The sequence below is a fragment of the Cladophialophora yegresii genome, assembly GCF_000585515.1.
Source record: "Cladophialophora yegresii CBS 114405 chromosome Unknown aczIN-supercont1.4, whole genome shotgun sequence".
In the NCBI taxonomy this organism is placed as follows: Eukaryota; Fungi; Ascomycota; class Eurotiomycetes; order Chaetothyriales; family Herpotrichiellaceae; genus Cladophialophora; species Cladophialophora yegresii.
In genome coordinates this window covers 3211190-3225194 of record NW_006913048.1, presented here as the reverse complement: position 1 = coordinate 3225194, position 14005 = coordinate 3211190, and the positions used below count along the sequence as shown (strand labels likewise).

At 53.2% G+C, this 14005-nt stretch overlaps 7 protein-coding genes across 7 annotated transcripts; 1 reads left to right on the top strand and 6 right to left on the bottom strand.

The window, feature by feature from the left end:
* Positions 1–799: 799 nt before the first annotated feature.
* A1O7_06509 (ADP-ribosylation factor) lies at positions 800–1577 on the bottom strand (the record flags this gene model as incomplete). Its single annotated transcript, XM_007760511.1, has 5 exons — positions 800–892; positions 946–1011; positions 1062–1306; positions 1359–1378; positions 1450–1577. The coding sequence occupies 5 exons, from the start codon at positions 1575–1577 to the stop codon at positions 800–802; spliced, it is 552 nt and encodes a 183-aa protein (XP_007758701.1).
* A 732-nt stretch (positions 1578–2309) lies between these two features.
* A1O7_06508 (uncharacterized protein) lies at positions 2310–2927 on the bottom strand (the record flags this gene model as incomplete). Its single annotated transcript, XM_007760510.1, has 1 exon — positions 2310–2927. The coding sequence occupies one exon, from the start codon at positions 2925–2927 to the stop codon at positions 2310–2312; it is 618 nt and encodes a 205-aa protein (XP_007758700.1).
* Positions 2928–5358: 2431 nt separating this feature from the next.
* A1O7_06507 (60S ribosomal protein L10a) lies at positions 5359–6077 on the top strand (the record flags this gene model as incomplete). Its single annotated transcript, XM_007760509.1, has 2 exons — positions 5359–5555; positions 5621–6077. The coding sequence occupies 2 exons, from the start codon at positions 5359–5361 to the stop codon at positions 6075–6077; spliced, it is 654 nt and encodes a 217-aa protein (XP_007758699.1).
* An 880-nt stretch (positions 6078–6957) lies between these two features.
* A1O7_06506 (uncharacterized protein) lies at positions 6958–8397 on the bottom strand (the record flags this gene model as incomplete). The annotated part of the gene is made up of 1 exon (XM_007760508.1): positions 6958–8397. The coding sequence occupies one exon, from the start codon at positions 8395–8397 to the stop codon at positions 6958–6960; it is 1440 nt and encodes a 479-aa protein (XP_007758698.1).
* Positions 8398–8794: 397 nt separating this feature from the next.
* On the bottom strand, positions 8795–9685 carry A1O7_06505 (uncharacterized protein; the record flags this gene model as incomplete). Its single annotated transcript, XM_007760507.1, has 2 exons — positions 8795–9387; positions 9523–9685. 2 exons carry the CDS (start codon positions 9683–9685, stop codon positions 8795–8797), a joined length of 756 nt encoding a protein of 251 aa, XP_007758697.1.
* A 167-nt stretch (positions 9686–9852) lies between these two features.
* A1O7_06504 (uncharacterized protein) lies at positions 9853–10674 on the bottom strand (the record flags this gene model as incomplete). The annotated part of the gene is made up of 3 exons (XM_007760506.1): positions 9853–10135; positions 10190–10442; positions 10497–10674. The coding sequence occupies 3 exons, from the start codon at positions 10672–10674 to the stop codon at positions 9853–9855; spliced, it is 714 nt and encodes a 237-aa protein (XP_007758696.1).
* Positions 10675–11533: 859 nt separating this feature from the next.
* A1O7_06503 (uncharacterized protein) lies at positions 11534–12412 on the bottom strand (the record flags this gene model as incomplete). The annotated part of the gene is made up of 1 exon (XM_007760505.1): positions 11534–12412. The coding sequence occupies one exon, from the start codon at positions 12410–12412 to the stop codon at positions 11534–11536; it is 879 nt and encodes a 292-aa protein (XP_007758695.1).
* Between the last annotated feature and the right edge of the window lie 1593 nt (positions 12413–14005).

The following is a 14005-nucleotide window of genomic DNA, read 5'->3' as shown; positions in this document are numbered from 1 at the left end:
TTCTGCGGCTCTTGTCACTCGTTCTTCAAGTATTATTCCACTGTGGTAAACAGGAGCGGCGTTTGAGCAGCGACAGAGCTCGTATGAGGTGCGAAATAGCCCGAGCGTGCGCCGACGCCGTGTCGACCGTGAGAGGAACTGGCTGTCGCCCTGCAAATATTCATATATCAATACAGGGTTTATTGTAATATGCCTTTCCGTGGCACATTCTGGGGTGTGCAGTGGTTGGTGCCCGAGTTGACAAGTTGGGGAACTCGTCATGCTACGCGGCGAAGTTGGGTTTTGCCTTCACCTTACGAGTTACTGGCCGACATGCGGAGCAGCACGAGGTGACGGCGGTGCGACTTGATCGACAGGCAAGACCATTATTCTGAGAGCAGGAACTTTAAGAAACCCAATTCTATTCATTGCTTGCAACCTTGTCTTCGTGTTTCTGCAATACGCGGAGTTACAGGTCCCGGATCCTGCCGCCGAAACCAAGGTATGCCAGCAATTTGCACAAAAGGCCATAACTATCACTACCTAAGCGACTCAACTCCTCCCGGGGAAACCATGTGAGACGTAGACACACCAGGCACAAAGCAGATCGTGAGTATCCGTCGAATGATGGGAGCTTTTGTCATCGTATTCACCCTATCACCTGGCAAGCTGGCTGCAGCCATGTTTCGATTCTTCGGACGTACAAGGACAGACTGCAGGTCCTGCGGAGACAATTTCGAGGGATAAGTTGTGTGTAGAGCAATATTGTGTTCAGCGCGACTGTTTTGGCCCGTGACTCGCGTTTACAGAACAGAGTTGTCTAGGAGTGACCGGCCTTGCGGAGAGAGTTGCTCAACCATTCGAGTCCTTCATAGAGACCATCACCCGATGTGGCGCAGGTGGACTGGATGTACTGTACGATAGATCAGCAAACTTGTGCAGTCAGACATGGTCTTGTGATCTTACCCAGGCTCGTTGTCGCAGACTGTGCAGACCCAGCTTGTCGGTGATCTCGGCAGCGTTCATGGCGTTCTAGAATATGTCAGCAAGAGGACAATGACCGCGATGCCCGCGATGCTTACTGGAAGATCCTGCTTGTTGGCAAAGACAAGAAGCAAGGCGTCGCGCAACTCGTCCTCGTTGAGCATGCGCTGAAGCTCCTCACGTGCCTCAACGATACGATCTCTGTCGTTAGAGTCGACCACGAAGATAATGCCTTGGGTGTTCTGGAAGTAATGCCTCCACAGAGGCCGAATCTTATCTTGCCCACCGACGTCCCACACTGTGAATTGGATGTTCTTGTACTCGACAGTCTCGACGTTGAAGCCTGCGAACAAGGGTTAGGTGGAGAATGGTCACAAAAGGGGCTATTGTCGTACCGATGGTGGGAATCGTGGTGCTGTCAGACGTCAGTACCAGTTTACTAGGAACGTGCGCGAAGGTTTCCGAGCGGAGGCTGATAACACATACACAATCTCACCAAGCTTGAGCTTATACAGGATAGTGGTCTTTCCGGCAGCGTCAAGACCAACCATCAGAATTCTCATCTCTTTCTTTCCCCATAGTCGATCGAACAGCTTTGAGAATGTCAGACCCATGTTTGTTGTTCCACCGAAAGTCGAGAGGTGAAGGAGATTTTGGATGAGGCGGTCTGGCACAAAAGGTCAGCTAAAGTTTTGTCGGAAGATGCGCAGGCGATGGTGTAGTGATCTTGTAGATTGGAGAGGGCATAGACAAAAACACCGCGGGATGTCGTGAAATATGAAGCTGCACCCCAGGACATATCTGTCACCAGTGCGCAGGCCGAAAGCACATGTTGTGTGGCCACTTTGTCCTCGAGCGCGGGCGATGGGTTTTCGGGGCAGGCAGCTGCAATAATTTGGCTTACCGAAAGGGCGGAGCGACACTAATGCTGTCGAAGGAGCAGTCAGTACAGTGTCGGGAGCAGAACGGACGTTGTCGTGACGATTTCAGGACGGTCAATGGACGATGTCAGTCTGGAAGGGGACAAGTTCTTGAGACGGAGTGCCCGAGCGGGATAGTTGAATGGCCTGCGACGAGGACTCGCATTCGCGGCGTGCCAAGCCTTCCTGCCGCAGAAACCGTCCATTTTGTTGGCTCAGCCGCTACCGATCTGGCTACGATAGACGGGCCATGAAACACTCTTCACCGCGAAATGATCACTGTCTGAGCTACCTAGGTATCCAAACACTCTCTGACTGACAGCATGTCCTTTACTGACAGTTGTCATCAATAACAACACACTAAACACAATGTAGGGCACAGCATCGAGCACAGATAAGTGACACCCTCATGACCATCAGCCGCGTCTAATTCTCCCCCTGGATATCAATCCTCAAATCTGTCATGAAATACTCTTTCCCGTCTTTCTCCATGTGCTCGTTTAGGTTGACAATACGGAACCCAAGCCTCTGGTAAAGCTCTAATGCGTTGTCATTGCCGTGGCGGACACTCGTTAAACAATACGCTGCTTTATTATCTTCTGTAGAAATATGGCCTTTGATATAGTCGATGGTCGCTCGAACAAGGCGCTTTCCCAGTCCTTGACCACGCACTTCGGGCTCGATATAAACAGCGGCCATATTCCATTCGTCTGCCGACAAGTTGTCTGTCGCTTTGTCTGAGGATTCGTCGTTGCGAACAACAGAAATGACCACAAATCCAACCCACTCTTTCTGCAGGAAGGTCTCGTTCGGTTTTGCCTCATTTTCGCGAGTCAGGATCAGGTGGACGACACGATCCGCCTTCAGCCTGTTCAACCAGAAATCCTGTGGCTGGTCGGCTTCATGCTCATACTTGGAAACGAAACTGTTCGCGTCTCCTTTCAGGGCTCTCAGTCGGAGCCTTTTCAATCTTGCCGAGTACTCAAGGAGCGTATCATGATCGTGGGCGGGATTCGGGAGTACGTCAATGGAGAAGGAACCCATAGTCACGGTCGTTCTTGGTGTCAGAGTAAAGAAGCGGGCAGCAGGCAAATCCCTTGAGATTGTATCCCGGCCCGAAATCGATTGATCTTAAGCAAATTCCGTTGCCAGCCATGACTCACAGCCACCACATAAGATGGGCATCTTGACTACGCCCTTTTGAAACACCATATGGACTTGTGCTTTAAACACAACATACCCACCAACATGGCACTCTACCATCCAGAAAGGCTTGTGCAAAGCAGGCAGCAAAACTGATCCCATAGAGTCTTATGCTGTAATCTAAAAGCTTTCTATGATGCTATCGTGTCACTCATGCCTTTGGCAAACCCCTAACAACCCCTGTCTCGGCTTGTCGTGGAGACAGCTTCATCGTCCCGTGCCTCTACGAGCCCATGATCGTGACGTATGATCCATCAATCCATGTTCCAACCTGACAGCGAGTTGCTTGTTCCCAGTACCATGGTAGCTCGACCTATTAAAGCCGTTCCTCAATTCATGGAGATTTCAAAGCCCGTGCTCGGATTTGGCTGGAATCCGCGAGTGACCAGAGGCTCACGTAGCAGTAGGTCCCGGTTTGGTGTTGAAGATTCTCCAGCTGGACTAACTGATTCCTCTGATAGGCGGCCTGTCCACGAACACACAATACCTCGCCCCCGACAGTTCTTGTACACATGTTGGCCAATATACCAAAAGCATTTTTAGGTGGGCGCCATTAGCCATATACCGCATCCGACTCTCGAACAGCCAGGCAGACATTTGCTGGCACGGTTGAGGCGTCCACTTTGTGTGGTGCTTCTCTGCATCGGCAGCTGAGTCGTGTTCATTCTGGATCTTATGAACGAACGATTTGCTGCTCAGCCCTCGTGCTTCAAGGGTCTTGTTCCAGTCTCCGATGTGACGATGCATCCCGGGGATGATCTCCGTACAGTCGTCATCACGTTCGTCGTCAAGAGACACGCTCCCCTGGATCTGATGGGCGCCACGGTTCTTGTGGAGCAGGTTGCCGATATCGATGTCAATATGTCGAGTGCCACATAGTACATGTAGTACTTTGGGCTTGTCTCATGGCTTGCTGAATGAGCGGGTATAACATGTTCCGCAGCCAGAGGTAATTTGGCTTATCATTGATGTGTCGAAAATGGTGGTCGTACATGGCAAACTCGTCAAGAGCCAAGGGGTACAGGGTCCCGTGAGTTTGCTTCCGTGCTGCCAGTGTATGACACTGTCTTCCACCAGTCGAAGCAGTCAAGGACGACTGAACCATCGCGACCCCATACCATCATGTCGATGCTGAGGTACTTCGAAGATCAGGAGGTAGTCCCTTTCACAGGCCATATTGGCCGACTCGCTGAGCACATTGCAGCTCGCAGCTGTAGTACGACCTGCTGGCGAGTGCTCCCACTGGCTTTGCGCGTTTTGTTGTATCGGAAATCTCGCGGGCGTTGATTGTTTGTGTCACGTCGTCAAAAGTAACCTGCTTCACCCGGAAAGTTGCGCCGAAGCCACTTTACCATCTTTCGTCAAGGTCTGGAAGTGTCTTTCGAAGCAGTGCATGTCTAATCGCCATGGCCGTTGAGTAGCTCAGGGTGCTAGCCAGGGTCGAGGGTTCGGGTCTTGCCCTCTTTAACAACCAGGTTGCTGGTGGTCCATTGCCAAGAGATTTATATATAGATATCTCACCAAGCCAGCCTGTTAACAGACGGTCAGATTAGCTGTCAAGAGGATTGCGGGTAGACTAAACTGACCAAGAGAATAGAAAGCCACAATTCGCCGACCTGATGGATGCTTGTACATGTCCGCCACTTCACCATTTGCTTCCGAGGAGCGGGCGGGAGATGCCAAGTCTCTGCCCTCGTGGCAGTCCAGAACCCGAGTCGTCAGTGTGACTCACGCCAGCTTGATCCAGTCATGGTGGAGGTTCATTTACTCGGGGAAAGCCTCATTTTCACTTCGGCTCTCTACATTGCCCAAGCCGGGCTCTCGTCCGATTCATAGTGAAATCATCAGCGACCAGGTTGGCTCTGACAGGTTGTGAAAGGCTGCATTGGTGGCTCTAGGTCCTCCAGGACTTCCAGCAGCGGCAGTCAGAGGGTGACCGAGTAGTTGAGGCTGATCAGACAGCGATCAAGCGCATCGAAGCAGCAAGATTCGACCCTCAAGAGTCAGTGAGATTCCCTGCTGCGAATCTTTGGTTGGGGGCGTCCGAGATTCCAGTACTGTGTAATTAACGAGAAGCCAAAAACAGCCAAACATTTACTGTCCACACTATTCCGTAAGCGGCTAGCTCAACCCAACTCATTTTACCACACCATGAATTTTGATTTCTCCGCCTCTGTATCTCTATCTCTCACTCTCTCCTCACCTTCACACCCTGCGCGATCGCCTACACCAAAAGAATCATCATCAGTTCTTCTGGGAGACATCATTCACCATGTCGAAGGTCTCAGTTGCAGGTGTGCGCACCAACGTACAACAACTCCTCGACTACTCTTTGAACGAGAAGAAGAGGAACTTCCTCGAGACTGTCGAACTGCAGATCGGCCTGAAGGCGTATGACCCGCAGCGTGACAAGCGTTTCTCTGGCAGCATCAAGCTCCCCACGGTGCCGCGCCCGAACATGGCAATCTGGTATGTAGTGACACCCGCAAGGAGGACTGAGGCACACAGAGCACACAGTACTGACACGAGGCTAGCGTTCTAGGCGACCAGCACGACATTGACCGCGCCAAACACGCCGGCGTCGACGCCATGTCCGCGGACGATCTCAAGAAACTCAACAAGAACAAGAAGCTGATCAAGAAGCTCGCGCGCAAGTACGACGCCTTCCTGTCCTCCGATTCCCTGATCAAGCAGATCCCGCGTCTCTTGGGCCCCGGTCTCTCCAAGGCCGGCAAGTTCCCCACGCCCATCTCCCACAACGAGGATCTCAACGGCAAGATCACCGAGGTCAAGAGCACGATCAAGTTCCAGCTGAAGAAGGTGCTGTGCATGGGCGTCGCGGTCGGGAACGTCGGCATGACCGAGGACGAGCTGATCAGCAACATCATGTTGGCCATCAACTACTTGGTGTCGCTGTTGAAGAAGGGCTGGCAGAACGTGGGCAGCTTGACCATCAAGGCCAGCATGAGCCCGCCTAAGAGATTGTACTAGGTCGGCATGTCCATTCTCGCTGTCTGGGGTGGCTGCGTTATGCTCCAGCCAAAGTAAAATGGTCACACCCATCCGTGGGTACGCGTCAGCGGAGATACGATGGCTATGAGAAACCGAGGTGACAATCACAATCACGGGCATGACATGTGGATCCGACAAAGCGCAAGGATAGACACCGCATTCGAGCAGACCACATGCTGGAAACGAGCTGATCGATAAGTCAAGGGAAGATACGAGTCCATACTCCGACAAAGCCATATTGGCAGAGAAACCATCGAATGACACAATTTTCCCTCCTTCCCGCCTTGTAGCGTTACGCGTGGTGATCAATCGAGACTTCAAGGGGCGGATACTCCGTACCTACTCGAACAAGCATACAGGCAGGCAAGTCTTCAAACGTAAAGGAACGTCCCTGCGTCCCATCTTGTACCGTCATGCTCATGCTTGCTCATGCTACTACGGTGTATCCCCCGTAAACGCCTGTCATAGGCATCCTGATGCCAATGCAGGTCCTAAGCGGCTGCACTCCCTTCTGCGCAGAGCATCAACTTACACAGTACTAACCTCTTCAGAACGCTTCACACCCATTGAGAGTGGAAGTATACTGTAGTTGTATTGGTTGCCATGGAGCGGCGAACCACCGCATACAGTACTGTAGCATAGTTCGATGGACGATTACTGGGATAGACCGTAGTATGTCCATGTTCATGTTCATGCTGTGCTCATGCTCATGCTCATATCATGCTCCTGGAGCTACCCTCTCTTCACCCGCATACTCTTATGTATCTACTGTATCACTCTCTCACTCTTCCACTATCTCCCCCAAGCCCGCTCGCTAGCTCTCTTCCCTCCCCCGCCTACTCTACTGCATCTACTGCGTCTACTGCATCCCCTCCATCAAATCCGTCTTATCAAGAATCATATCCCTCAGTCCCACTTCATCCCTGAGGCGCAACCACTCAGGTCCATGCTCCTCCCCCCACCTCGCCTTCTCCTGAAACCCCCACGCCAAAGCGAGGCGATCAAAGAACCGCCTCTCCTCCTCACGGAGCCAACGACTGCTCAAATGGGTGCCAGGCCGCCACACAACCCGGACCATCTGATCATTATACGTCGTGACGGCGACGAACCCGATGGTGCTCAACGTGCCAATGTACGCGGCCGCGCCCGCGACGGCCGTCCATTTCGCCATCTCGACGTCCATGGTATTTTGCCACTGCGCGACCCAGTCGGCGGCCGCGTACGCCACGAGCGGCGTCGCTGCAACCACCGCACCGGGGACGCCTGCTTTGCGGAGCATCCTGCTCGTGCGGAATGCTGGGGCCGCAACCGTGGTGTCGATGATCGCAATGGCGAGGGGCAGATTCTTGTGCAGGATCGCACTCTCCAGCGCGGCCTCGGCCAGGTCGATGGGAACCGCGTATTTGGGCAGTTTGCGCCACGGGGAGGAGAACTTGATTGGGGCCGCGGTACCGGAGCCCGGGCGCGGGATCGGTTTCGTCGCGTACAGGTGGAAGATCTCGGGGAGGTACTCTGGCTTGCCGAGCTGGCACTGCAGGCGCACGTACATCTGCAGCATGTCTTCGGTGATGTAGACTTTCGGGTCGCGGAGGAGGGTGTAGGAGAGGTGAGAGAGCGTGGCGGCCGCATTGGCGCGGAAGGACGCCGTCATGTGAGTTTGGTCTTGAGATGACACTGAGACTGAGTCAGTGGTCTGTGGTGAGACCGGTCGCGCGGCTGTCGACTTGTCCTCCGCCAGGTCGTCGAGGAGTGCGTCTTCTAGGTCTTTCCCTTGCGAAGTGGCCGCGGAGGAGGGGGCTGTGCTCGAGCTCGCGCCGTCTTCGTCTGGTATATTCCTCGTGCCGTGCACCAGCACGTTCGATAGCTCGTACATGTCCATAAGTGCCTCCAAAACGTCATCATGGTCTGCTGCCGCGTCCGTGGACTGGACGTGTGCGACGAACTTCTCAAAGTCTTTCAGTTTTTGAGCCGGATCAGAAAACGTATTGGCGGAGGCGGCTTTTGCAGGAGGAAACCGCGTGTTCACCGGCTTAGATGCCCTGGCTGGCGTCGATCTGTGCTGTGCAACAGGTAACTCTGGGCTCTGCGTCGATCTGTTCTGCGCGGGAGGAAACTCTGGGCTTTGCGTCGCCCGTCTCCTCAGTGGTATGGCTATGGTGCGCCTGGGATGCGAGGCGGCTTCCTGCTTTGGAGGACTGGCGACCTGGGAGACGAATCGTCGCCGACTGGGTTGTGCCGTAGCGAGCTTTTGACATGAGCGGCAGACGTACCCACTGCACCTGGGTAGTATTGTAGCCATGATCGGGTGACTCAGGCGGCTCTGTCGAAGCCAGCTGCGGTACAGTGCAGTGAAGTGAGCTGGAGTTTGGCGTTGTTTGACAGACGCACACGGTGCCGCTTGACAGTCCACGGCAAGCCGAAAAAGCTCCCTTTAGAGTTAAGGTTTCGGGTCTTGCCAGGTTTAGACCACGCCTGGACGGAACTAAACAAAGACTAATTGATAAGCGGGGATAGAACAAAGCCATGCAAGACGTTCATGGCAGGGATTGAAACACTTTGTTCAAGAGTACTCTTGATATGCGAATTACTTTTCCATTCATGCAGAGACTGCTTTTCAGATATACTTGGTGAGCAGTACGTTAACCACACACCGATTTTCGCCATGCCGTGGCCTGCCGGAATCAATTCTATCCCATTCACTCTGCATCGCCCTTTTCCAAGTGACTCCAGCTGTGCCATATCGGTACGTACTCAGACTCAACACCGTTGGTGCCTTGTCGAGTCAGCCGCCGACTCCCACTACGACTACGTGGGCCTTCGGCCCCGCCTTTCGCAACTCGGCAGGTGTTGAGGAGGTTTTCCACCTCCTGCGGGCTTTTCTCCCGGGTGAGTTCCCCATGTGCCTCATTAACATGCCGCCTCATGCTGGGTCTGTTCTTCAGATAAGGCCCAGCATGGCAGTTCTCGTCGGCACAGCACCGGTAGGTGATGTCCATGGCGTAAGTCTCCCAGCGCTCCGTCCGGGCGCGTTGTCGTCTGAGCAAGACGAGCTCCCGCGCGCATTCTTCCAGCATTCTTCGAGTCTCAGCCCGGGCCAAATATGCATTGGTCAGATTCTCCAGCCTTTCCAATGTGGTCCGTCCTCCAAGCTTGGGCCGCCAGTCATCCAGTGGAATATCTCCCAGACAATGGCCCTCCAAAAGGATGGTATTCGGGACGGAGAGTCGTGTGAACTTGAAATCGAACCTGTCCGCCATAAAGCGCATGTCATCGACAACTTCGCCGACGTCTGTCAATCAGTTTTTGAAATGCTTGAACAGGAGCTCAACCAATTTCTTTATCCGCTGGCGGCGGTCGTCGGGCGATGTCATGATGTCGCCAAGTTGGCTCCTTCTCGGCGGTACTGCGCGGCTCGCTTTCTCACCTGTGCCAACGCTGATGACGATCTTTGGTGGGAGATCATGCCTGTCACTGACGTCTTTGTAGGCGATCTTTGCGGGACTGTTGAAACCTAGCCCGCCGTCAACATAGGCATCGGTGCCATCGTATTGGCGCTCGAAGAAGACTGGCGCGGCCGTCGTCGCCATTGCCGCTCGCCAAATCGGCATCTTTGAGGCGGATCCTTGGTTGTACGGCGAGAACTCGTTTGTGAAGCTTCTATGTACAAATGGTCCTTCTGTGCCCCCACCGACTCTTCTGGATATGGCCATGCTGCGACTCCGTCAACAAGGCTACAAATTGGAGCAAGCTGGGGTTACTCATACCATTGACAGGCTTTTTCAAACCGCGGATCCTTGGCGAGCGTCTCGTGTTGCACTTCGTAATCCACGACTTGGGGGTCTCTAAGACCAAGGCGGACAACCTCAAGGATCGTTTGTCGGACCTTGGTCGTCGCATACTTTGGTCGGGGCCACCAAAGTGCGGACCTCATGTGGAACCAGGGACCTTGGCCAAAGACGCTGTTGCCAAACCGAGTATATTGTTCTTTGGCTTCCTGAACAGTCAGATTGAGCCTGCCTAGCATGATTGCGCTGAGCCTGGCGATGCGTCAGTTGTGGTTCAGAGCGCTGGACAAGTCGGAATGACCCCACCCGTCGGTGCTTGTCCCGGCCACGTAGTCAAAGTAATGAGCAGGGTAGAAGCGCTCGTCATGGAGAGTGATGTTCTGGCCTTTCCAAGGGTAGTCGGCGCTATACCGCACATTCTTGACATCTTTGTCACACAGCCGGTACGTCGCTTTGATATTTTCATCTATCCAGGAGGTATCTTGTTCGAGGACAGCAATTTTCGACATCAAGTCTTCCACAATGAGAAGGCTCGAATAACCCCGAATCCCTCCGCCGTCTGCGAGACGTCAATCCGACTGAACCTTGAGCGGTTGGTCCTAAGGTTTCTTACCAAGTGACAGGATGATTTTGCCGGCCCACGGGCCATCTTTTTCTTCGTCGTTGTGCAAGTAACCAGTCAAAGGGTACACGCTTTGCCCGTGTGACGGAGTGCGTGAGGTGGGTCCTGCTAATGTAGGCGCATTCGAGTTCCCTTCTGAATCGGGCGAGACTGGTCCGGATTGATCCATCTTCTGTCACCACGCGACAGTTGTGACAGGTATAGTGGAAACAGGAGTTCAATTGAGCCGTCTTCTCCTCGATTTCCTAGGCCGCGCTGTCACTATTAGTCTGTAAGGATTGAAAGACAACCATCGTGGAGAGATCCCAGCCTTAAGGCTGGTGAACACCACGACATTGGCAGCGCGATGCCCCCTTCAAGCCGCCAGAGCAGATCCTCATCGCTTGCGGGAGATATCATCCCTCCACGCACGGGGACGTCGTGCATGCATTCGATGCAACAGGCGATCAGGCTGTGATAGTAATTTGCTAAAGCGCAGTCAGGGGTTAGCGATCCTTGTTCAACTCCGAACGTTGTAGCGCTCAGCCGCAGAAGAGGTTTGGAACAACGGTCATGAACACGAACACTCCTCTCGAATCAGTGACCATGGCTGGCCACACTTCGCGAAGTCATGCAGAATCATCGCTTGATACCCAGGCCTGGCGCTTCACGCCATTTGTAGGCAGAAGGACCCTGTGAGGCAGGATCCAGCCAGCCAGGAGGCAACGAGGATTTGGGAGGTTTCCTTGGCCTCAGACTCACCTCACCCACCTCTTGTCACCGCGAAGATCCGGGGTACAGAGATCGGATGAGCTTTGTCAGTCAATGGAGCAAAACAGTAATAATATAGGATTCTAAACTTTTCAATACCACTCATTCATGGTGGCCAAGGCTAGATCACACCAATCGTATGCTTACAAGGCCTAATTTCCAGCTTTTTCTCTCTCGTTTGCCTCGGGTGTGAGTACCGGTATACACGGTAGACCAAGACCTCAGCCTTGCGTTATTACACAATCGCTCCACCACATCAGTCACATAATTTCATTCAATCATAGAGCACGCGCTTCCTTGGCCAGAGCTCGATCGTCCTTGTCATCCTCGTCGAAGCTGACTACGACGACTCTGGCCTCGCCGTGGGTCATCTCCACATCGCCAGTTGCTGCCCCACCACCTATGATCCTCCATATCCTTTTCTGTACATTGTAACCAAAGCTCAGAAGGACAACATGGCCAATGTACGTCAGCACAATGATCCATCCTACGACGATCCTGGCAATGCTGACTTCATGTATCCCGTACATGAAGTGTCCGCGGACCTGGATAGGGCAGACGCCCTGTCCAGCCTTATTCTGGTTGAAGATGGGTAGTTCACAGTGCATCCAGAAAGCTAGGGTGGTGATCCAGCCACAGGTGAGAAGCGAAGACGTTGTGAGGAAAGTGATGTAGATGCTGCGTCGTGACAGATATTGGGGGGTGTGGTGATGCATGATGAGTTCAAAGACAGTGTGGAATATAGAAAGCCCAGGCGCAGTGAGCGCGTAGAAAAGCAGAGCGACCTCGGAATGCCCGTAGGAAGAAGAAATGCTCTTTTTGTCTGCTGTGGTTTCGGTGGCAGTGTTTGCTGTTTCTCGTTTGCTGAAGATGGAGGAGTCGGCTTCCGCACTGCTGTCCACGGCCAAGATGTCTCCAATGTCGGTGTGAGGCTTCGCTACACAGTATGCGTAGATGGCCCCCAGGAGCAGGGTGGTGAATGTGAACATGAGAAGAAGTGGTAGGATGATGGCACGGAACTTGTGTAGGCGAAGTAAAGCCGGGCGTCGTGGTCGTGAAGGGAGTGCTGGCTCACTTTTCATTGCCGGTCGAAGGTGAGTATTTGAGATGAGGAAAGCGCCGTTGCCCGAACTCGTTCGACGTGGGTTGAATTGCATCTTGGTGGCGGTGGTATTGACCACTAGGTATTATGTCGGTTTGATTAGAGGATGATATTGTGTACAGGCAGCGTCCAGCGCAGACAAAAGACTTGATTATGGAGAAGAGTCGATGTCGTGATATTGCGCCTCAAAGGTGAAAAGGATGTTGAACAACAAAGGAAATGGAAGGTGGGTGAGCATGGTGGAGGGATACGAGAGACATCACCATATGTATGCGCATTTACACTCACTGCCTTGTTTTCTCGTTTCTGACGCACATGTCCTTCAGTGTGGTCAGCGGTAGATGCCACAGACATCATGGCTTGACCGGCCTCTGAGGGTCGATCATTGCGCAAAAGCAGAGGTGCCCTTCGAGGCGCAAAATGCAACGTCAGCCAGTCCATGGCTAACGGAACGTGGTTGTTGAGGATCTGGTTTGAAGAACTGCGGTCGAGGGCGAGGTCGGTTGAGGCCATCGCAGAGCTATTCTTGTCATCGCGGCTAACAACACCTGAACATTGAGGTGCGACAATGGCCAATGAATCTACGAGAAGGTGCGCGAGGCTGAACGCGATCTGTCGTCATGGACACTCGGCGTCTAATCGAGGCAGCGAAATATCGCGTTTGAGGAGGTGTTTCCGAGGGAGCAGGTGTTTCATGACAGGGAACAACGCGTAGCGGTTACCGCCGAGATGATTAAGCGATGCCAAGAGTTCGCCATGAAGTCCGCGTTTCATCGCCGTCCACAAAAATAGTTGATGTCTGAACCAACTGAGAAGTGTCTGGATAATTTTCCAGCGACGATGGTCAGCGCCCGAGAGGATAGCGCAGGTGTCCCCATTTTCCTAGTAACTTAGGTATATATCATTCAGAGGTCCACGATGACTGGCATACTGGTTGCCAAACTACCTTAGTAATTACCCTCTCCAGTCTTCAGAGATTAGCCTCAGTAAAGCTCGGACCAGCTCGCGAGTTCAAACTGATTCACGAATTCGAGATAAACATCAGATGCACATCCACGTGCGTGGAGCCATGACTGTACCCACTGAGAGAAGAGACAATGTGCAGGATTCAGGATTGGCCACCATGCTTCGTCGTGCTGACAACGTGAGACGAATGATAACTTTGTCTGAACGACAGTCGAAAATCCCACAGTCTTTAAAAGGATTTCTGCTTCCTCACAACTTCATCTGACTTCACCTTAGTCTCGAGCCTAACTCACCTCACTTTCAATTCCAAGTCACTTCAGCAGAGACCAACTGAGCGGACACAAATGTGGCTCATTAAGAAGGAGACGTCCAGGGGCTGCAGACACGAAGTTATGTTGTAGCGTCTCTTCTCGGCCTCGGACCCTATTTCCTGCCTCCCGACCGACCGCGACGAGGCCCAGAAGCCACGGTGCAGCAGCCGACAGCATCCATGACTCACGCACGTGCTCGCAGCAGCAGAAGCGCGGATAGAGCACGGCTGCTCGGCACCGGATACCCATCTCGCCATGCTCGATGGGGCATTCTTCCCAGTTAAAGCATTGCCGTCGGCCCAGTCATTATCAATCAACACGGTTCCCATCTGCCAACGACTGGGTGATCGCTCCCCTGAGCTTCCTTCCAT